This window comes from Mya arenaria, chromosome 8, assembly GCF_026914265.1.
Source record: "Mya arenaria isolate MELC-2E11 chromosome 8, ASM2691426v1".
Taxonomy (NCBI): domain Eukaryota; kingdom Metazoa; phylum Mollusca; class Bivalvia; order Myida; family Myidae; genus Mya; species Mya arenaria.
In genome coordinates, this window is record NC_069129.1 from 32,551,872 (window position 1) to 32,577,336 (window position 25,465).

Here is a 25,465-nt window from a genome sequence, read left to right on the forward strand (position 1 = left end):
TTTAATAATCAGTCAGTAACAAGTACAACAAGCAGTTGAATATTATAGTTATATGTTTTACAAGAACAGTTTCTTTCAGAAAACTGAGAAAACTTAGTTCTTACATGGTAAGGAGTATAAACGGTAGCATGTTTTAAAAATCACTCTTAAACCACAAACAACAGAAGTTGCGAACCAATCCTTTAGCAGTTAAATTACAAAAAAAATCTGTAATAGGTCTGTAGTGACTTACTGACTTGATAAGAATATGAGTACATAATTTAACAAAGAAACACCTTAACATTTCAACATAAACTAGCATTTACCAGAAATAAGTAAATTAGTCGGTAGCGGTTACGTCCTTTGTTTCTATAATCGATTGTTCAAATTTCGCTATCGATTGTCGCCGACGTAGGCCTTTCCTATCAATTGTCGATTATAAACAATCATCGGCACAACACTACTGTATATTATTATATTCTGTAAGGTACGATCTTCTGCGACAAAAAGGCGATTTTTTACCGGGGAAGGGGGAAATATGGAGCCGAATTTCGGCCCCATAAAGGGCCCAAATCACACTGATACCGTCAGCGAGCGTATGTGCCCGCGTTTGCTTCGTTTCACCAAGACTGTGTGAATAGAGGACCGATTGTGGCCCAAATTGTGACAGTGACAGTTGGAGTAGCAATGACCACAGTATGATTCTACAATGAACGTAAAAATGTCAACGACAGCAACACACACTCACGTGGATCATGTTACGGCCTTCCACATTACTATTATGGAAGCATTATGATAACTTATCGCCGTTACTCGCTTTTCCGTCTTGGAAAATTGTCAGTAATTCATGACATGTCCTTCCATTCTATTCCTCCCGATATATAAAGATCGAACAACACGTGGTCTCCTACTCACATAGTCGTGGTTACATACGTGACGGCACCATACAAAGGAGAGCTATTCTATAAAATATTTTAGACAGAAAAGCACTTCATAAGAATGTGACAAACGCAAGTTGATTTGCAATGTATGCACACGAGGAAAAGATTAAGTGGATGTCACCTGGTGTCTGTTGTACTTTAAAATGAGATGTTAGGCATTTTTGAGCATGTTTGTATGTTATCTTGTTATCAATACGTTAGACATGTTAACCGTCTTTACTCAATTTGATTGGCTTAATCTTCCATTACCTACCATTTGCAGTGAAGCAGAACTTTGTATTTTTTATGTCATGTTTACCACTTAAAACCATGAATACTGGGCAATAAACGCTATTTAACTACTCTTGTCCACCACCATGCGTTTGTTAATATCGTATCTAGGATTAATTCTGCACATTTCAGGTACTGTCGATTTACTTTGTTTCCAAAATGTATATTGAATCACACATTCTAAGTAATACAAAAACTTGCCGAAATACTTAAATTCGTCTGGGTTTAACTGATTTATCCAATGAATTTCTAAACTATTCCGATAAGTGGTAGTAAACCTGTCCTGTTTAAATATAACAATGTTTTATTAAGATAGGATGAATATTCACTTGGATATTATTTGTCTTTTATTGTACTTCATATTTACATATGACCATGGCCTTGGTAATTGTCATGTCAAGGCCAAAGTATGAAAACCCCACATTTTCCCCATATCCTTTTCTGTTTTTGGTTATTTTTAGTTTTTGTCAAAAAGTAGTGATTTAAAGAAGTATTTTCTTTTAATTTAAATAATATTTAGGGTAAAACAATAAGTTGTTTATCTTCTTCTTTTTTTTGAAAAGCCAACGGGTCATAGCATTACAGCATGCCAAAGGTGGTCACAACATTGTTATTTCTGTAAGAGTCTTATGGAATATTGTGCTAGTGTTAACGTTAATTAATAGCATATCTAAATGTATGGAAGATATCTATTTTCTTACTGTTCTTCATGGTAACATAAATGACTGAGTTCTTCAATATCAAGTTCAAGGTCAATACAAAAAGGCAAACAACTGATCTGTTTTTGATTATTTGGTTATACAAGGGTCTGTAGAAACTGACAATTTATGAAATTTTCTCTACATTCTTCTATATTCGGTTAATTTCTAATGCAAAAAAAATAAATAAATGAAAACAGCTTCGCGGATCAATAATGATGCTATCCAAGACGATCGCCAAAAAAGTGTTGTTTCCAAGATATTTAAATATTACACTGTTTGACTCTAAATTATATTGTTACTTTTATATAACGAGATTTACCCGAATTAACCCCAGGTGAAAATTTTTGCATATGAAAGCAAATAACCGCGGTGGTAAATTTACCAATGAGTACAAACTTGCCCGAAGTCTGGAGGTGGGATAAATTCTACCCGTGCTTTTTAATTTTGCATGGCTTTACCGCTAGGCCGCTAGGCCGCTAGATCGCTTGATTGACTTCTTGGAAAAAATGTTGAAAATCGCTTCAGACTGATGATTGGTGCATATAAACAGCAAATATATCATTTTGTTAGCAGAGCAGACATGTTTGCATGCTATAAAATAGAAAAATGTTTGATAAACTTTTTTGATTTTTTTTTTGAAAATCGCTTAAAATTGATATTTTGTGCTCAAAAACAGTTAATTTATCATTGTTTAAGAAGAAAAAGCATATATTCATACTTTGAAATAAGATACCATATTAGGCCGCTAGGCCGCTAGGCCGCTAACTTCACGCCGCTAGGCCGCCAGGCCGCTAGATCGCTTGATCGACTTCTTTGAAAAAATGTTGAAAATCGCTTCAGACTGATGATTGGTGTATATAAACAGCAAATATATCATTGCTTTAGAAGAGCAGACATGTTTGCATGCTTTAAATGGAAAACTGTTTAATCAACTTTGAAAAAAATGTTGCAAATCGCTTCAAATTTATATTTTGTGCATCAAAACAGTTAATATATCATTGTTTAAGAAGAAATGGCATGTATTCGTACTTTGAAATAAGATACCATATTAGGCCACTAGGCCGCTAGGCCGCTAACATCACGCCGCTAGGCCGCTGTATCGCTTGATCGACTTCTTGGAAAAAATGTTGAAAATCGCTTCAGACTGATGATTGGTGCATATAAACAGCAAATATATCATTTTGTTAGCAGAGCAGACATGTTTGCATGCTATAAAATAGAAAAGTGTTTGATAAACTTTTTTGATTTTTTTTTTGAAAATCGCTTGAAATTGATATTTTGTGCTCAAAAACAGTTAATTTATCATTGTTTAAGAAGAAAAAGCATATATTCATATTTTGAAAATAAGATACCATATAAGGCCGCTAAGCCGCTAACTTCACGCCGCTAGGCCGCTAACTTCACGCCGCTAGGCCGCTAGGCCGCTTGGCCGCTAGCTTCACGTACATCAATTTGATAAATGCTATCCAGGGGTAAGTGTTTATTAACACCTCACTGATAATGATCTAAGGAAAGCTGCTAAGTCATAAATACTACCTACCGGTATCGAATTCCCAACACATGTTTCTGAGAACAGATTTCTAGCAACAGGCTGTACTTGCATTTATTTATGTCTGTACTGATCAGAACATTTGATTTGATTTGAATATGAATACTTAATTCCGTTATATTTCTTAAAAGTTATATGATCTAAGTTAAGAATAAACGTTCTTTTTGTGAGATTTATACAATAATAACTTACACTAACTAGTTTTCTGTGACTATAACATAAACAAATCATTGTTTGCCTTGGATTACACACAATATGAGCATTAATAACCTTAGCTTAAAACTCATAGCTAATACAGATATCACACAGTTTCTGTTACCTTGGCATGGAGTTAGGGACAGGAGTCTTGCATACCTAGGACACACTGCGTGGCCGGTAACTCGATATGATATGATATATACTTATATTCTGGCATAACGGAAGTGTTTTTCCGGTCATGTGACCAGTGCTGGAAATACCAGTTTTACACCCCCGGCAAGCCTCGTTACCGACTTACGGGCGTGCATTTCAGTGCAAAACAGTGCATTTCTAATAAAGCCTTTGCAGTGCCAAAAAGATAACATTTTACATCCATTATCCCAATTTTGAGCAAAACCCTCGTGCAGCTATAATTAAGCATACTCAGTTCCAAATAGAACTCGGGATGGTAGCCAAACATCCCATCTAAACACCAACTTCAAGCATATGCATCAGAAACAGTTTGGCGCGACCATTCAGAGCTAAACAAAATATGTACATTTCTTATGAAGCCTACTCAGTTCCAAAAACGTAATATTTTTACAACCATAAACCCCATTCAGAGCCATACAAACATAAGTGACACTTTTTTTTAACCATAATCAGTGCAAAAAACAGAGTTTGGCAACAATATAGCTCATTCGGAGCCCATCAAACCCACAGCAGCTCTTATTAAGTCTAATGAATGCCAAATAGACCATATCTTTGCAAAGATCATTCAGAGCAAATAAAAACACATGCGTAGCTTTTATTAAGCATATTCGTGTCTTGACCTTGAACTTAAGATAATCAATGCAGCATGTAAATTTAAGGTACACTGGGAACAAAAGCAATATACATTGAAATCAGCAGTCTTATCTACTTAAATATGTGCAATATTCACAGATTGAACGCCATCTGGAATTTCTTGGTAATCAATATACAGAGGTTACATGAAATAAAGTTCAAAAACGTCTGGAATACTGCAGAATATCAAATGGATGTTACTTCTATCGTAATGAGCACCGACTTATTAACCAGATGAGGTTCCCAAGGTTGATGACATACACCAGACCTCTACCAGGAATTCTCCCACAGTTTCAATGGCAACGCCTGTACAGAACTCAACACTAGTCTCCACCATGTTGAAACAGCGATCAATTTCACATAAAGCCAAGGGCCTTGTGACTCCAAGGTCTGGTGTTTTCAGTCAACCAAGCACTAGCGGACTGCTCGTGAAAGTGGAACAGACTTATTATTTTCAAAAATATAGATAATATTCGGTTCTTTGCCGTAAGAATCGGTTGATTTATAAATTTTAAAGATATTAGGATTGCCATAGCAACACAAAATCTTGTTTCGAGGAATATCTGTATTTTTTTTGAATAGTCCACTTTCAACATCTTAATTATCAGTAAATATCACTAAACAAGGCATTTATTTAGGTCACAAGTTGTAGTCGGATGATATTGTGAAAAAAAATTGTGCACATTTAGTTAATATTTTGAAACTTGGTACACTTGCAGAAAATATAGATACAATTAAAAAAAACTCAGGACCCACTCTGGATTCATTCAAGATGGCCGCCAAAATTCATGATGGCCGCCATTACCATATTTATGTTTATATATAGGTGTGGTATTAACTGTGACTTTAATAAGTGCATTGCTAAGTGATGTTTAATGATATTAAGATGTTGAAAGTGACATTTCTCAAATTTCCAAAAAATATTACTCAAAAACAAGATTATTGTTGCCCTGGCAATTTCCCTGAAAAAATATCGATTTCAAGGGCCAAGAACCCTATATATTTTTTAGTTGGTGCTTATTACAAAGCATTTAATGTGTTACAGTATTGCAGAAGTTTTAAACCTATTTTCGTGTAATAAAATAAAGACCAAGACATCCAAAATAGCATTCAAGATGACCGCCATAACTGTCTTATTGAGTATTTTCTTCCTCTAGATATGTCACACATTTCAATAAACTAGAGCTGTCACAGGAGTGACGAATACCCCCAAATGCCGCCTGGACACAGGAATGGCAAACCATTCCTTTGAAAAGAGGCCATAACTCCAAGGTTACTGTACACTGCATCTTCTTTTATCATGCATGTATTGTTTTATTTAAATCTGTTGAGTAATTTAGAAGTTACACTGCTGACAAAAAAAATAGCCTTTCATTTTTTCAAATCTGTCTAGCCTTTCATGTGTTATCGTCCGGAAACCATGAAAACCGACAGACCGACCGACCGACCGACAGACCGACCGACCGACCCACCGACCGACAAGCTCACTCCTATATACCCCCTCAAACTTCGTTTGTGGGGGTATAATAAAGACATATATTTCAATGTATATTGCTCATGCTCCCAATGTACCTGAAATTAACATGCTGCATTTACTACCTCAAGGTCAACACCATTTCAAGGTTAATGTACAAAAATGACCTCCCCTCCCCTTAAAAAAGTGATTTCCTGTATATTTTGCGCTAATACAAATTAATTTGTACCCAATTTGGGGTGACATAAATGCAAATTGAATATATCTTTACATCAGCTTACTTTTTATGGAATCTTTAGCATTACTAAGTAAAATAACCGGTAAGGGTTAGGGTAAGGACCCTCTCTTTAAATCCAATATTGCCACCACATGGCATTGGGTACTAGTGCGCATGTATTTGGTTGCTTTTGAATGGGCTCTATGGTTGCCCAAAGGTGTAGTATTTGGCACTGAAAAGGCCTCATGTGAGATGAACATGAATTTATTTGGCTGTGAATAGGCTTAATCATGGGTTGCCAACATGTGGTGTATTAGGCACTGTGAATGCTTTATGACAGCTGCACATGAACTTGTTTTGTTTAAAATGGGCGTTATGGTTGCCAAAATGTTGTCAGTTTAGCACTGAGTAGGCTTAATGAGAGATACACATGGGTGTGTTTAGCTCTGAAGTGCTTTATTGTAGTCATAATGCAATTGATAGGGAACTAGACTGGCTTCAGTTTAGACCTTCTGCAGTTTGTTTATCTATGAATATGTTTGACTGTAGCCACAAAATGAATTGTTAGATTCTGGAATGGGTTTGTGTAGAAGCATTGTGTGGTTAGGAATGCCGATTGTTATGCTGCTTTTGTGTTTGCTTGAAACACGATGGACTTAATGTAGCTGCATTAGGTGTTATTTTGAAGAGGCTTACTGTGGTATGTTTGACAATAGATAAACTTCATTGCAGCAAAATTTGTATTTACAGGGCACTTTATCGACTTGATTTCTTCACACTAAATGGTCACAAGTATAACAAAACTATAGCACGAAAGGTTCTTTGAGCACACAGGTGGTGACTGTGACTGTATGGCAGAAATTGGTTTATGGTATCCATAACGAGGTTAAATGAGCTCTGGCTTGACTTTTGTAGAGCCCGTCTGGGGCTTGTTTGATAATGAGTCGACTTGACTTAAACCACAATTAGGATACAGAGCGCTGCTGGAGACCTATTGTGTCTACAAGAGACAATTTAAAATAGCGCCCTTATGAGGTTTGAGGAATTCATTGGACTTATGAAAAAATCAAAATGATATTACACTGTTTGAAACAATGAAACAGTGAAATATTATTTAATTTCACTGATAAATCTCTATAAAACACCTGAGAGCATGTAATTAAACAAATATTTATATATGACAGTTCCTTTTTATAATATTAAGGGTAATGGCGGCCATCTTGGATTTTAGCGTCAATCTTGGACGAAATTTAGGTGGGTCCTGGGCTTTTTTATCTTAACATTCATATGTGTCAACGGGCAAAGTTTCATAATTTTAACCAAAAGTGCACAAATCGGAATTTTTGTCACAGTATGACTGGTCTATTGTATCAAAACTATATTAAAATTATCATAATTATATATGGGTGCCATCTTGAACATTATGAATGGGTCGGTATTCATAAAACATCTTAAGTCATTCAGTAAATTTCTTAAGTTTCTCACTGGTCATAGTCTATAAGAGCCTAATAAGATATGAAATACTTTATTTTCATTGATTTATTGAAAATTTAAACATAAATGTATATCAAACTTATATATTTCTTTTACAATGGCTTCAAAAATTGGAAGAGGGTAACATTCAAGGTATGACTTTAAACTTAATAATGATAATCGAGATATCGTCGAATCATTTAAATACCTACACCTAATGCTTTTTTAGAACTGGAACTCGCCCTTTTCTCTGTATAATTATATCTTTCATTGAACACATTGGTGCCAGGTAAGTGATGATCTCATATTATTAGGCATAAAAGCCTGTAACGATGTCACTGGTATATTGCAGGTGGCTTGGCCTATATGACGGGTGCCCCGACGGTGTGTCTGGGTCTTCACATAGTGCACGACAGGAACGTGGCGCAAAAAACGGAAGTTCCTTTCAAGCTCAATTTTTCTACGACTACTTACACACCGGGACAGGACGTCAACAGTAATCATGTTTAACGTCATGGTTACAACTGAATTTAGAACGCCATAAAAGAACTGATTCTATTGCTATCGTATATCACGTCTAAGATAAGCTAGTAACATTAAACTTAGTTTTTCGCATATATATTTATTAGTGTTAAATCGAATGTTTATGTTTTTGAATCAACTTAAACGAAAATTATCACTATCAAGAGAATTCATTTGGCATTCAAATAAATAGTGTATCAAGATATTGACTGAACTACAGCATATGTGAGAAACTTTCATATTATGATAAATTGAATTCTTATTAGTTTGTTTTACAGAGAAATCCATTAGAAGGGTCGACTAATCAATACTTTTGTAATTGATAAATGTAGTTTTTTTCCGTATTCTCAGGAAATACTTGCACTGTTTAACTTTAACTCCCACAATTTGCACTTTTGAAATTGTACAGAAACATGAGCCTAACTAGAACTAATAATATCAAGATAGAATTCATACAAATTGATACGGAAACTTAATTCCTATACGACCGTGTCTTAGAAGTTACAATATTGAACAATTTATGTTTTTCAAACTTTTCTAGTTTATATGAAAATCAGATTAAGTAAAGTGTAATGCCTTCAAATATTATTGAATTATCTGACCAAGGAGCGTACGAAAAAATCTTAAGATTAGTTGAAACATTATATATTTCTTGGCAATAGCTAGCTTCCAGTGTTGATCCAGGAGTCGATGTATTTAATTAAATACACTATCAAGACGAAATTGGCACGAATCTGTGCACATTATGGTATCTTCATCATCAAACACAACTCACAAGAATGTAGGGGTCATAAAGTTACTGAATTGCCTATTACCTTTTGGAAATTCCGAATAATTATATTTATGCTAGCTTATCTGAAAGGATCTTAGAATGATTGGTGCTAATACAGTCTAATATGCACATACTTAATTCATAAATAAGTGCATCACAAGCTCAATAAATATGGCATAATAGCTATATCTTTAACAAAGAAACATTTGAGATAAACTTACTGATACAATTAAAAGTTTTCCAAGGGTGGTGCTGAAATCAAAGTTTCAGTTAAATAGTTTTGTACCCTGTAATCAATAAATTTGACCATACAACATCGCATTTGTTTTATACTATCTTAAACCAGATAGCGAAGTATTATGTCAAACAAATAAAAAGGTTGATTTGAATGACAATAGCAACATGTTTGAATAGGATTATGTTATTTTAAATAAATTATGATTCATTTCATAAAAAGCTATTAATTTCAGTGGTGTTGTCATGTACCGTTTCCTCATTACATACTCTTACATGCGAATATACATCGCAAACACTTGATAAGAAATTGAATCAAAAACAAAACAATATGATCATTAACAACATTAAATATAATATATGCTTAACGATAGCAAATATTCTTCAGAAAAAAATAAAAGAAAGCTCGAAAGTTCTTGTTATTCCTTCAAGCTACTTATTACTGTAAAAATAGTTGGTGTAAACGAAAACTTTAAATATTTAGTGTCAATACATTGTAAATAAAACCTATTTAAAAAAAATATACATTGAAGGAGGTATGAATTTAATGGACGAGGGAGTAAGTGAAAAGTCCAGAGGAGAAAGGAGAAAATGTAGGCACTTCCATGCCATGGCGTAGTATAATATGTTGTTAACGAACAAATAGTTATATGGATATAACTGTGACCATATTTAAATAGTGTACGAATTAATCTGGTGTTGGCTGCTTTTGAACTCAAAGCATGCTCACAGTTTTATTTAAGATCATGATGTGAATGAAGTCAACATAGAGTACGGTATTTTATTGACATGTGCAAAGTCATTCTTTATTTGTAACAGTAAGTGAAGAATGAGAATTTTTTGAATTTCAAGTTTGTTTATTTTCATTGTCCATTTTCCTATTTTAAGTTAAGCTGGCGTCTCCTGACAGTTTGCCATTTAAGGGGTTTGTGATTTATGCACATCGGATGATCGGGGACAGAGAGAGACCAGTTGGGGAGTTTGTGACCTTTCCACCAAACAAGGCGCGCCAAGTAGCCTGTTCCGGGGAAGAAATGGTCAGTTAACTAACGTCAAGTTTAGATTTCAAATTGTTTCATGATTAAATATTAAGTTGCAAACCGATTGACATGAATAAGCCAAGGGGTATGTATCTGTATGCCGTTTTACTAACCCAGCATTTCTTGTGATTTTTTTTTATTTCTGATTGGTTACCAGCAAACCAGCAACCACTTTATAAAGTACTACTAAATAAAAAAAGCATGAGAGCAGTTGCAATAAACGCTGTCATAATTATTAAAGGAAAAACAAAAATCAGGATGTAAAATTGTAATGGTAAATGGTATTGACATTTCAATGATTTAACCACTTATTATGCATGCAATTTTAGCCTTTAAAATGTGTGTGCATCTCTAGCTTGTTTGTATGACCAAAGCTTTCGTATTTTCATTATTGCCAATGAAACTTGAAACTGGCAATGTGAAAACCAAGGTGTTCAAAGTTGACTGCAATCACAAAAAACTGATCGAATACAGTTTTAACTCTTGTCTTGGCCAAAGGCCCCGCAAATGTAAACTTTACAATCTTTCATGATATTTTCACACTGTCCGCTCAATCAAATCGCCACTTAAAGGCCTAGTTTAATGAATGTTTGGCATGACAATCCCCTGCTGTGCATCTCCTGCTAATTGCACTGATGTCACAGTAGGGGCTAATTTCCCGTTTATTTGTTTATTGGCTCAGGGCCATTTAGGGTCCATTTCTATAATAAAACCTCCAAAACTGCACAGCAGGATATTCAGATCGGAGATCTGATAATACAATTAGACATTTAGATTAAGATCAATACACATACATTGTGTACAATAAGGGTTTTATAGAAGGATTAAACTAGGCCTTTAGATATTCAACTACGATAACATTAGTCACAAACTTAGAGGACAGAAAGTAAAAAAATGCATAGTTTTTCATGAGCAAAAAACAATCGCCATACAAATGTATAGTCCAATACCTATTCATTCTATGCTTTCTCGTACAACTAAAATTTCTATAAAACAAAGCCAACCCATTAAAACACCTATGTATCATATAATGTATAACCTTGAACGTGGACTGTTAGCCATAAATTTGTTTAACAAATGAAAAAAACAACAAGATTCTGATTATTTACATTTTTTTTTTGAGAAGTATTTTTTTTATTTATATATTTTTGTTATATCATTGAACATAAATAGCTACCTATATGTTTTTAGGTTGGGGTGACCCACAAGAACAACAACACAGTGACATCAATAGATGTTACATGGAGACCGCCTTCCGAAAATGTCGGGGACATCATATTCAAGTATTCATAATTTGAATAACAATCCTTATGTTGCGATATATAACATGCTTGAACAAAAATGCGAAAACAAGCTTTAATCAAATTTCACATAGTGTATTTATAACTTGGTTCAGTGTCAATAAGTAACACAACATTTAATATCTCAATCCGGTTTCATCTATCGGATCATCAAATAGAACGGAGTTTGTACGACTGCCGTGTGGGTGTTTTTTTGCATAATTTTTGGCATATCGTTGTTTCCTCGAGTACAAGTTCACTAAAATTTCTAACGCAGGTACTCTTTCTTTGCTCATTGACAGATCTAGTATTTTAAACCAGACCTTCCCTCCCGCTGGCCACAGGGTTTCCATTGTTTCGTATGTTACTTACAAAGGCGGAATCTCTGGGCAATACCATGAACTAGTTAAATATAAATGAGAAAAACAACTTGGGTGGTATTGATAATGCAAATTAAATCAATCTTATGGACATACATCATTGACTCCATTCACTGTATATATCACGCATTCCAATTAGCTATATCGCTCCGATCAATATTGAATATCACCCTTTTACTAAAATTCGAGCGCGACAGGATATTGCAATTTACAAAATGAGATGAATTTGACTTATTGCTGAATAGATTTTTTTTAAAAGAACAAAAAATGTGATATATATCTACAAAGTATATAGTATATATGCACTGTGTTGTTTGTGGAGTTTTGTGCTGTTGCTCCATGTTTTTAGTTTGTGATTTAGTTTTGTTTTTATGTTATATGTCTTAAGCGTTTAACCTGTGCCATTAAACGGGGTTTATGTTTAAACTGTTGGCTACTGAACTTGTTTCTGTAGTTTTTTTCACATAAGTATTATTATTTGTAATTACATGTACATAGTCGCCAATTAAACTGCCAATTAGGGCCGGCCGTACCTTTCGATAGCCGTTTAGACTGGGTTTCTCGTAGTCTGAATGGTTTTATTTGAAATCTGACGACTGGTTAATGAAACTTTTGCTATGATATGGAATAATGCCATAATATTCGTTAGTGAAACTAAATTGAATTTTTTTCATCTTTATAAGCTACAAAATCTATTCATTGTCTGTTTCTGACTTTAAGGTATATGGTGGTAATCGATTTCGAGACGTTCTGGATAGACAGTACAAGTGACGTTCTGCCCTCGTCCAAGTCTCTGGTGGAAATTCCACAAGTGGAACAGGTATTGTCTGTTTTAGGGATAAAAGTGATCATTACACCTATTACCATTTTTATCATAATACATCTTAACGTGTAGGCCTAGCACGTATTAATAGTATAAGCAAAATATAAAACAAGTGTTCAAACACTTTGATATTAGAGCGAACCAAGCAGTTCTCATGAATTAAGTGTTATTTTGAAATTCGTCGTCAGTTTTTCGTAGAACTTTAGTTGGTTTTGTATATCGTTGTCGAGTAAAAGCCAACCACTTCATTTAGACATCAGGTTAACCTAATAGTTGGCTTTCTTTCCATCTATTCGAGATCAGTTCGAGATTGATATTGATTGCTCGAAAGGTGGTTGAACTGAAGCTATAGCATGTATGTATGATGTCAGCAGTAGAATAATCTTGCATAATTATACATTTGCCAATCATGCAGACAAATAGAAGGATGGACGTAGGGCTAGACAGACAGACAGACAGTCATACGGGCGTACGAGTGGACGAACGGTTATACAGACTGACACACAGACCTGCAGACAAATATTTATATAGATACTTATTATATTGAGATCGAAGAGCAATGCAAGCAGCATCGGCAGCCCGCTAATCTGCGAGTCAAGTCACTCGACTATCAACTTCGGATCGGTAGATCGACTTTGCAACAGCGTGAAAAATGTTATTGTTTTTTTTGCGACTGATTTGCCACTTGAGCATATAGTATTGCCAAACTTACATCTCATATTGCATTTCATACAAGGTGAAGTACGGCACCGGAGATATCAATTGGGAAGCGTGTGGAGAGACTAAGGGGTGTTTTCTGTCGCCTCGCTTCTGTAGCGGAAGTGATTGTAAAGTGGCTGCTACCTGGCATCCAGACGGCGACTTTGTTCATTTCGAACTCTTTGTGAAGGATGCAGAATATGTTGCACTTGGATTTTCCGATGATACAATTATGGTACGCCAGTGTGTATTATAACTTGCATCAAACTTCTTGACTCAAAACTGTTTTACCATTGCTAAAGATAATTTCAATTGCAATTTTCAAAACTGAATTGAATGTTACTTTTGATTTTGCTTACCTATTGAAATTGGTCTTAATATGAGCGCTTTGATATGCAATAATCTTGTCTCTAGTTTGCTGTGCAGACTGACAGATATACTTTTTTTTAAATTTCAATCTTTACTCTCAAAACATTTTGCTCTTACGACAGGAAAAGGACTTTGTTGCAGCATGCACATCAGGAGACCATATGTCCATACAGAACGGTTACAATCCCTTGGCGTATTATGTCAGGACGTACAAGGCAAATATGAAAATACCATTATTTATGTATAAATGTATTCCGCTCGTTAGGATCTTTCGTTTGATACTTATAACATCAACTTTAATATACTGTGTTTTTTTGAAAACCCGGTTGCTTAAAGCATTATGCCCATTTATATGTTTGCTAGTATGAAAATGTATATTAGATCATATAAAATCTTATCAACAGGAAGGCTCCATATACAATATGTCGATAAAGACAGAAGATGATGCCACGATTTGCAGATACTCGCGACCGCGTGTTATTGACGAGTACACCGTATTCTGGGGCTACACGGCCTTAGACCTTAAAAGGGATTACATTTTGTTTCTTGCTTGGGGCCCTCTCTACGAAAGTAAATGAATCATATTTTTTACTGATTGTTATCTTCTGTATAGATAAAGTTATTTAACAATGTATTCAGCTAAACGAGAAGTAGAAATTATATATTTTCTAGTTCCATGCTCGGCAGCAGATACTTATTTGCATTCAGTCAAAAGTAAGCTACTAAATCATATTTTTTTCAGACACTGATATTTTAAACACGCACATTGAGCCCCCAGTTGTATCTGACGGCAAAGCGAATATGTACACGGTTAATATAGTTCGTGGTTCTGCACTTCCATTCACCACGCAAATTCACGGTACCGAAAGACAGGAGGTTGCAGAATCCACAGCAGGGTTCATACAGCAAGTCAGGCTTAAAATTCAAGGAGTTTCAAGGAGTTTTCAAGGACTAATAATTGATTTTCAAGGACTATCTTTACTCGTTATCAGTTACATAAACGACAAATGTTTAAATGTTTTGGAACAAAATATAAAATTTCCACTTTTATTTCAATGTTTTAGAACATACAATTTCACCCAACTTGTCTATAATTGCTTCAACTTTTCAATCATTTCTACAGAAAGGCTATCTCTAATTGTCTTTTTTTCTTTTGCTCTTCTCCTATTACAATTTGCTTCCGTTAACAACTTTAAGTTGCCTGTATTTTCAGCTTTTTCAAACAAGACAATCAGCATTTTTTTTCCAAATGATCTATGTCATTTGCAATTGTCACTTTTGTCTTCTTTATTTTTTCAATTTCCTCAATATATTTTTCCTCTTGCCTAACTGAATTTCACTATCTGGAAACATTGCTTTAAATACATCACTTATATTTTCATTAGATTTGTAGCTGCAATGAGTCACAACTGTTTGCAATGTCCACAAAATCTCGCTTTTCAATATGGTGTTTTTGTTCAAATAGCTTTTCAAATTATTATTATTGTTATTGGTCAATTGCTGTGTTGGTGGTGGTGGTGGTGGTATAGAGGGAAAAATGTTTGTAGAACCAGTAGAACTATCACTTTTCTTAGTGGTAAACATGTCCAGCGTACAAGTTGACGGCAACATATTCCGTTTATGTTTGTCTGATTTCGCGTGGCTTTTGATCGCAGACTCGCCCATAGAACTTATATCAATGACTTTGGAGCAAAGTTTGCACATTGCCTTGTGCTTGTTGTCCTGATCTACCAACCAAGGGTATGAAATAAACCATTTCTTATTGAAGACGCACGCCATCTTGGAAACCAAAACGGAAACGGTTTTGTATAATATTTTATATTGTGAAAATAGCAACGCAGGCAAAACCCCGTACACTATACGTACCGATACACTGACATAAATTCTCTTTCTTTAAGCGAGACCCAAACTAAATCGAACTATTTATGTAAAGTTTCTACTTTCTGTCTTTCTTACTACGAACATAAAATACGCAGACAAACTGATTTCTAAACTTGAAAGGAAATTTAAGGACCATTTCTTACTTTTCAAGCAGTTTTCAAGGCAACAATAAAAATCAAGTAGTTTCAAGGATTTTTTTCAAATTTAAGGACTTTTCATCTAGCAGCCCAAAATTCAAGCACTTTTCAAGTCTGTGCGAACCCTGCACAGAATGTACCCTGAAAGACAGTAGGTTGCAGACTCCACATAATGCACCCCGAAAGACAGGAGGTTGCAGAATCCACAGAATGCACCCTGAAAGACAGTAGGTTGCAGAAAAACAGTAGGTTGAAGACTCCACAGAATGTACCCTGAAAGCCAGTCAATTGCAGACTCCACAGAATGCACCATGAAAGACAGGAGGTTGCAGACTCCACAGAATGTACCCTGAAAGACAGTAGGTTGCAGACTCCACAGAATGCACCCTGAAAGACAGAAGGTTGCAGACTCCACAGAATGCACCATGAAAGACAGGAGGTTGCAGACTCCACAGAATGCACCCTGAAAGACAGTAGGTTGCAGACTCCAGAGAATGCACCATGAAAGACAGGAGGTTGCAGACTCCACAGAATGTACCCTGAAAGCCAGTCAATTGCAGACTCCACAGAATGCACCATGAAAGACAGGAGGTTGCAGACTCCACAGAATGCACCCTGAAAGACAGTAGGTTGCAGACTCCATAGTTCCTAGCCCGAGATGCTCTCTGACAGAACAAGAATGAAGACAAATGAGCGTGTATGAGAGATTGGCTCCATTGTAATGGATGATCCCCTTGAATGGCGACAATCCCGCATTTATCATACCGGTGATTGATCAAACAGCAATCATCATCAATTCTGGCTAATTGGTGATGGAGATTTTGTTTTAGACATAAAACATCATTCACTTATCACTCTCTGTCATATGCATGCCGCCATCATGCAATTTTCCAAGTGATTTCACTGTCCATTTTTGAAGCTCTTCTTAATTCTTGTTGTCATACGACTTGATCATCATTAGAGGTATTTTTGTATTATCTATCTGATAAAATACCATCAAAGTAATGGAAATCCTAAGAATCCACATTTGACCTTGACAATATGTGCATACATTTACAGTAACCTAGGTGCATTTGCCATAGGGTTTGCATGTCTGAGCTCCACTCGAGGAGTATCTGAGTACTAAATGCATTGATTAACTTCGTTTATTTTATTAAGAAACTCATACAAAATACATAACCCCCTGCTTGTTTTTTTAACAGAGTTTTGTCCCAGGTCTCAGGGCATGACAAATGACAAACTTCTGCATCTACAGTGACTTTTGGCGTAAGAAATCTGTTTTTTGTTCCTACTACGAAGAAAACTTAGACAGTTGTTTCTAATGACTGAGACAGGGATTTGAAGCAAGTCGCATATTAAGCCATGCATTCTGATATATGTGTCCCAATTGGTCTACTTTGTCTAGCTCTGTGATCAAATATATAAGACATATTCATTTCTTCTACAGAGCAATATAGTGTTCTTCTTAACAAAGATCAGTGGAGACAAGCCATGTATCACTTTATTTTGCCATATTGGTTTCTCAACCATTTTGGTTGCTTCTTTGAAAAACAGGGGAGATAACCATTAACCAGGTAATAAAAAGTATTGTATACCTACAAGAATGTGTTAGCAAGAGTTATGGGACTTGATGGTCATATGCCTATTGGCATGTACCAAATTTCATATTTACATGACCATTGGCATGGTCAAAGTGTGTACCAAGTTTCATATTTATTATAATTATACTATTAAAAATCTTTGAGACAGTTTTTTTAAACAATGCCAACAATGACATCATTGCCCATATTTCTTTTCTGCAAAAATCACAGACCAGCTGTTGAAAATATCAATGATATTAGATGGTATAAGAATTTATATAAAAATTTAAATATTTAATAAAAAGTGTCCTTAGTCACCAAGTAAATCACTGAAGTAATATCAAAATCCTTCGCATTCTTAGAGATAAAGTCTCAATTGTTTGATATATGTCCAAATACTTTAATGAAAAATACAGGATGACTTATGGCACATTTTCTATTGGGCATTTAAGTCATTAATACCACTAGGGGGGAGAAATAAATCACTCCAAGTAATGGACAAAACATCAAGTCACTTTATCCATTTGAGCATTTCCATTAAATATGATATTTTGAAAATATTGGTGATACATACTGAATGCAAAAGCTGAATTTGTAAAACAGTTCTAAGTGACATTATAAATAGAAGCAGTTACGACACTCTGGTTTCCACCACTGTAGTAACAGTTCTTAGTGACATTATAAACAGAAGCAGTTACAGCTCTCTAGCTCTCTAGCTTTGACACCACTGTAGTAACAGTTCTTAGTGACATTATAAACAGAAGCAGTTACAGCTCTCTTACTTTGACACCACTCAAGTAACAGTTCTAAGTGACATTGTAAATAGAAGCAGTTACAACTCTGTTGCATTCATCACTAGAGGAACATTTTTAAGTGACTTTATAAATAGGAGCAGTTACAGCTCTATAGCTTCGACACCACTCGAGTAACAGTTCTAAGTGACATTGTAAATAGAAGCAGTTACAACTCTGTTGCATTCATCACTAGAGGAACATTTTTAAGTGACTTTATAAACAGAAGCAGTTACAGCTCTATAGCTTCGACACCACTCGAGTAACAGGTCTAAGTGACTTTATAAATAGAAGCAGTTACAGCTCTATAGCTTCGACACCACTCGAGTATCAGGTCTAAGTGGCACTATAAATAGAAGCAGTTACAGCTCTATAGCTTCGACACCACTCGAGTAACAGGTCTAAGTGACACTATAAATAGAAGCAGTTACAGCTCTATAGCTTCGACACCACTCGAGTAACAGGTCTAAGTGACTTTATAAATAGAAGCAGTTACAGCTCTATAGCTTCGACACCACTCGAGTAACAGGTCTAAGTGACACTATAAATAGAAGCAGTTACAGCTCTATAGCTTCGATACCACTCGAGTAACAGGTCTAAGTGACACTATAAATAGAAGCAGTTACAGCTCTATAGCTTCGACACCACTCGAGTAACAGGTCTAAGTGACACTATAAATAGAAGCAGTTACAGCTCTATAGCTTCGACACCACTCGAGTAACAGGTCTAAGTGACACTATAAATAGAAGCAGTTACAGCTCTATAGCTTCGACACCACTCGAGTAACAGGTCTAAGTGACACTATAAATAGAAGCAGTTAAAGCTCTATAGCTTCGACACCACTCGAGTAACAGGTCTAAGTGACACTATAAATAGAAGCAGTTAAAGCTCTATAGCTTCGACACCACTCGAGTATCAGGTCTAAGTGGCACTATAAATAGAAGCAGTTACAGCTCTATAGCTTCGACACCACTCGAGTAACAGGTCTAAGTGACACTATAAATAGAAGCAGTTACAGCTCTATAGCTTCGACACCACTCGAGTAACAGGTCTAAGTGACACTATAAATAGAAGCAGTTACAGCTCTATAGCTTCGACACCACTCGAGTAACAGGTCTAAGTGACACTATAAATAGAAGCAGTTACAGCTCTATAGCTTCGACACCACTCAAGTAACAGGTCTAAGTGACACTATAAATAGAAGCAGTTACAGTTCTATAGCTTCGACACCACTCGAGTAACAGGTCTAAGTGACTTTATAAATAGAAGCAGTTACAGCTCTATAGCTTCGACACCACTCGAGTAACAGGTCTAAGTGGCACTATAAATAGAAGCAGTTACAGCTCTATAGCTTCGACACCACTCGAGTAACAGGCCTAAGTGGCACTATAAATAGAAGCAGTTACAGCTCTATAGCTTCGACACCACTCGAGTAACAGGTCTAAGTGACACTATAAATAGAAGCAGTTACAGCTCTATAGCTTGGACACCACTCGAGTAACAGGTCTAAGTGACACTATAAATAGAAGCAGTTACAGCTCTATAGCTTCGACACCACTCAGGTAACAGGTCTAAGTGACACTATAAATAGAAGCAGTTACAGCTCTATAGCTTCAACACCACTCAGGTAACAGGTCTAAGTGACACTATAAATAGAAGCAGTTACAGTTCTATAGCTTCGACACCACTCGAGTAACAGGTCTAAGTGACTTTATAAATAGAAGCAGTTACAGCTCTATAGCTTCGACACCACTCGAGTAACAGGTCTAAGTGACACTATAAATAGAAGCAGTTACAGCTCTATAGCTTCGACACCACTCGAGTAACAGGTCTAAGTGACACTATAAATAGAAGCAGTTACAGCTCTATAGCTTCGACACCACTCGAGTAACAGGCCTAAGTGGCACTATAAATAGAAGCAGTTACAGCTCTATAGCTTCGACACCACTCGAGTAACAGGTCTAAGTGACACTATAAATAGAAGCAGTTAAAGCTCTATAGCTTCGACACCACTCGAGTAACAGGTCTAAGTGACACTATAAATAGAAGCAGTTACAGCTCTTTAGCTTCGACACCACTCGAGTAACAGGTCTAAGTGACACTATAAATAGAAGCAGTTGCAGCTCTATAGCTTTGACACCACTCAAGTAACAGGTCTAAGTGACACTATAAATAGAAGCAGAAACTGTTTACCAGTACTCACTGGTTTTATAACACTCGAATAACATTTGTGAGGGAAATACTGGTAAACTTATAAAGCATAATTTTAATAAACATTGACAAACATGTTTCCTTATTTCATTTTTTTATGTCTTTTATTACTTAAAAGCATTGGGAATTTTTAAGTTTTCAAATAGTTAAAGCACAAAAGCAAAAAAAGTTAAAGAAACTTAAAGTATAGACTCTTATGAAATTTTAACTTCACGTGTAATGTAATAGTCACTCAAAACTAATTAATCTTGATGGTTAACTGTTCGGCCTAATAAATCATACTTGATATCCTTAATACATAATGTTGGTGTGTTTTTTTTGTCTAAAACCTTTTCAGAAAATCGCATGAAAAATGGCATCCTAGCTCCAAATGTCTGTTGGGCGAAATTCGTCACAATTACTAGCTTGATGTATACGCTCGGCAATAATTTACATGCCGTTTCCACACATAATATCCAATATATCTTCATTTTCCAATGATGCATGCAGAGATATTATCCCCATCCTTTAGTTTAAAACCTAATCATACCAGACAATCACACAAACGTTTTTGACAAAATCCATCCGTCACCCGTAATTTAATGACATGTGGCGCCATCTATCAAAATTACAGTAAGTAAACATGGACAGGGCTTTTTACTTATATAACAAGATCACATCATTTCTAGGTAAAAAAACAGTTTTCACTCTTTGAAAGAAAAAAGGTTTTAAGAAAAAATTGCAGTTATCTCCCTTGCATAACAAACTGATAGGGATGGTGTTGTATGAGAATCCCTTCCCCAATTATAATAATGGTTTTGTTTGAATGTCACGAAGTCATACTTTAATTATAAAAGAAGATATGCTGAGGCCCAAATTCATGACCCTTAGGACAAATTACACTGATTTTTTTTCATTTATCTTCTATAATATGTCTATTGGAAACAATGTAGGCCAGAGTGTTTAAATAAAGTCATGTTTGTATAGTTTAAGCCATCAGCATAATTTTCAAACATGTCAATCAAACGAAATGACAATATTTTGTGTATAATCTGGTGCCAGCATTTTTTTCCATTTTTGTGACAGATTGTTTTGGGAAAGTTGTAGCTTGTATGGGAAGAATTTCACCTCAGCAATTCTGTTTGATTTAAAATCTGTGAGAAAATACTTGGGGATGAAAATAAATATGAACATATTTGCACTTTTCAGTTTATCATTTAAAACTTAGTGAATACAATTACAGCTGAATACAACCACTTTCTTAAATGTTTCTACTCAGATGATTTAAAATTTACCTTAATGATTTCGAAAACAAACCCTATAGCAAATAATGTAAAAATCCTTACAAAACAGGTTACATAATGTTTGATATTCTGTTGTGTTTTTATATCTAAATTTGTTTTCAAGAAAATGACATGTTGACCACTAAGTTCAACAAATCACTCAGCTTGCCACACAACTTTGTAAGGAAATGTTTGAAAGGAAATTAGAAAATGGGGCACAATGCTCAAAATGATCAGTCTTGATAGCACCTGTCAGTCAGTGAGGAAAATACCCCCATCAAACTTTCCTCCTCTCAATATAGCATGGCATTAGAAACTGTCAATCTTACTTTTAAACATTTCAATTTCCCTCTTAATACCATGTCACTTATTCAAATGTCCTGAAACTTTCTTAAAGCCGTTTTCAATATCTGTTCATCAACTTGACACGCACAGTTGGGATTGTTTACTCTCCTTGGCATGACATAACAATACTGATTACTTTTATATTTCAGTGACAATTTTATTTCAAAGGTTTGAAGCTTTTCACATCTTTAAAAAGACTCATTGAAATTGTGCCATAGATGAAATGTTTCATTTTGCATTAAATGTGAACCATTTGGAACACCTCTGCCATTTTCCATCGAAAACAACCTTGGATGTATGCCGTTACATCAGTAGAAGTAGTGTGTGAAATCTTGTATAACTAAGTTTGAATTTAAATTGCCAGTGAAGTGTTTAATTGCATATATAAATGAGATTCCCAATCGTAAAGTCAATAGGTTTGAATGCTTAATTGAAACAAACTATGTGATCTACTTGCAGCATAGTTAAATATACAGGTTTCTGACATTGTTAACTGTCCATATACATCCAAGGTTGTTTTCGATGGAAATTGGCCAAGGTGTTCCGAATGATATCAAAAATTCTCTTGTTTGGTGGGTTCATCACATCTAGTTAAGTTGGTATCAATAATTATTCGTTTGTCTTCATTGATAACTGGAAGTATATCAATTTACGGCATGCTGACACTTTTCTGTATATTTTTCTGCAGTATATAATCATATCCCCTTCGAGATTTCATGTCCGAAGCCATTATTGCCAAAACACTCATACTACTTGGGTCCTGACATTCACTCGCTTTTCGATCATAAAACTTCTCAACGCTGGCACTAAACACCTATTAAATGCAAAGTAATTGTCTATCCTTTCATGAAGCTCCCAATTACATACTTGAAAAGAGTAAATCACTAACCATACACAAATGGCAATAAAGCACCAGCAACAATTGTCCATCAAACAGCCAATGAAATTACCACATTTTATATTCCGATGTTCATAACAGATGGACCGAGGTCCATAGTAAAATAAGGGCCTCTCAGATTTTAATCAAATTTGGGCGTTATAAAGTCAGTCATGGCGGTCAGTGTGTAATTATTACAAACTAAAGACGTCTTCGATGCCTGCAGTAAATGATCGTAATAAGATATTGCAGGGCTATATAAACAAAGTGAAATATTAAGATTAGGATCTGTCAGTAACGGACAATGAAGAAGATTTGTTATATAGCTATAAACACTGTAATGATTAGTTACCCCGAAGTAGTCTGCTATCCAATGCAAGAAATTAATGTTGTCACAGAAAAATTAAGACCAACAGCTACAAAAGTTTTTGCATAAATATTCAATTCTACTCAAGTGTCAACTTCATTTTTCATGAACATTTTTTTTAATTCCAATTTAATGCACTCTTTTTACATTGCCGATTTGCATAACATTCTTCGCACAAAAAATGACATCACTTAAAACACTGTTTGTACTAAGTAATTAACCAAATAAAACACTTCATAAATCTTTCAGATACCATCTGATGCAAAAAATCCTTTCACTTTTAATTCTTTTGTCCTATGACAAAATGCTAAATACCTTTTGTTGTATGTACCTCAAACATTCTGAAAACGAAGAATAGTCCCCTCCACTGCCCTACAACCTTACTTGAACTTTTGGCAAACATGACAATACATCATAGTCCATTACAAGGCATTCATGGACAGATGTGGGACCAGTGTACAATATATCAGATTGACATTGAATTCTAGAATCTGTCAACCCAAACAAGCTTCACTACTCAGAGCCTTCAAGCAAAGCCCAGAGCTACGGACCAGCTGTGATATTTGTCAATGTCTCCAAAAACCTCTACCCTACTGTAGCAGAATCAAGCATGGTGTGTAAATCTGTCACGTCCAGTTAATGACTACATCAGACAATGTCACTTCAGTTTATTACAATAAATTATGCGTAAATCATTGTACTAATTAATGCATCTTTTGCACTAATCAGGTAATAAGTGATCATCAGTTTCAAAATGGGCGGGATTCGCACAATTCGTGGGACAATACATTCACAATAGCCCCCCATACCATGCTTGATTTCCGAGTGGTAACTGCGCATGCATTTATTGACGGTTTCATAGCATGATTTAATGTTGTGGATCACCGTTTTAGCCCGAAATAAATGCATCAAATGAAAGATAAACACCAGGTTACCATTTCAACATTGACGGCCACAATAGTTTAAGGCAATGAAATTGCAAAAGAGATGTTAAGACAGCTTGTTCTATTTGAATGACAACGTCAGGAAGACATGTGGCCCGTTCTAATAACTTGCACCTATTTTAGCTTCAGAGATGTCAAGAACATGGTAAAAATGTAACATTTTACGGAAACTAAAATAAACTGATAAATGACAGAAAAATATTCTATATGAGTCATGCAACAAACGAATATACCATAATTAACATTAAGCATGACACTTTTAACAGATTAAATGCTAAGTTGAGTGAAGTTTGCATAGGTGGTCCGAGGTATTCTTTAAAATGTCAAAGATGTCATAAAAAATTCTTTTACCACTTTTTATCTCTTAATTTATCAATAGTATCAGGTTGATATCCCTTACAAAATACTGTAACCTTCAAAAATTAATATTTACAATTCAAAATACAAAAAAATTATAAATATCTACCATATAATCTCATATATGCCAAAAGTCATTTCTCTTCAGAATTTGACACAATATCATACTTTGATTTACGATCGAACCTTTATTTTATCACAAAAGGCCAAATCTTCCAAAACTGATATCCGTTTTATGTAGTTTTGATAAATCTTAGTAACAAACTCCAATATATGCCATATTGGACGTCGGTCCGCTGAGATTTACGGCAATAATTGAGACATTAAATCAAACAACTTGTCCCTTGCCGACTTAATTGATTTTGACTAGGCCCGTCATATTTGCACCAACCCAGTGCCGGTCACATGTCACTAAATGTCTCAATATGGTGCCATCTTGGTCTTGGGTAAACATTTTCCGAGAAAAAAATTCCAAGAAAAAGTATTTTGTTAGTAAACAATTACATCTCATGTTTCTGTTTTATATTGTATGCGATTTATTTTTGCATTCTGGGTCAGAGGCCTTTTATGATTTACAATACAATTGAATTGAGTTGAGATGCAATTTATTAAGTGGAGTGTCCTTTTCTCATATACAAGAAAAAGAACCATATGTTCATTTTGTCATCAGCTTATATCAGTCCTATTATTTCAAACCCCTAAAATTCTACGAAAGTATTAAAAAAGAGAGAGGGATTTCTTCAAACTTCAACAAGCATCGAAAACAGACAACAGTTAATTCCAAGAAAATTATAACAGCAATGTCTAATGCCACATTAAGATGTGTATTTAATGAATTTTCTGACGTGTTTTCAGCATGCATCAATCCGCAGTCGAAGTCTCAGTGCCGCCACTGGATACATCAATCTTCATGTTAAACTGCAGCCATTTTTCACATATCTATCATCTGACTGGGAGAAAGTGTGTA

At 35.2% G+C, this 25,465-nt stretch overlaps 1 protein-coding gene across 1 annotated transcript in view; it reads left to right on the forward strand.

The window, feature by feature from the left end:
• Positions 1–1,230: 1,230 nt before the first annotated feature.
• Positions 1,231–25,465, forward strand: part of LOC128244143 (putative ferric-chelate reductase 1) — a 53,135-nt gene continuing 28,900 nt past the window's right edge. Inside the window, exons 1-8 of the mRNA XM_052962159.1 lie at positions 1,231–1,322; positions 7,980–8,123; positions 10,044–10,192; positions 11,387–11,478; positions 12,576–12,675; positions 13,415–13,612; positions 14,151–14,316; positions 14,489–14,655. Of these exons, the coding sequence (XP_052818119.1) occupies positions 1,277–1,322; positions 7,980–8,123; positions 10,044–10,192; positions 11,387–11,478; positions 12,576–12,675; positions 13,415–13,612; positions 14,151–14,316; positions 14,489–14,655 (1,062 nt within the window). The 5' untranslated portion in view covers positions 1,231–1,276. The remainder of the gene's footprint in view (positions 1,323–7,979; positions 8,124–10,043; positions 10,193–11,386; positions 11,479–12,575; positions 12,676–13,414; positions 13,613–14,150; positions 14,317–14,488; positions 14,656–25,465) is intronic.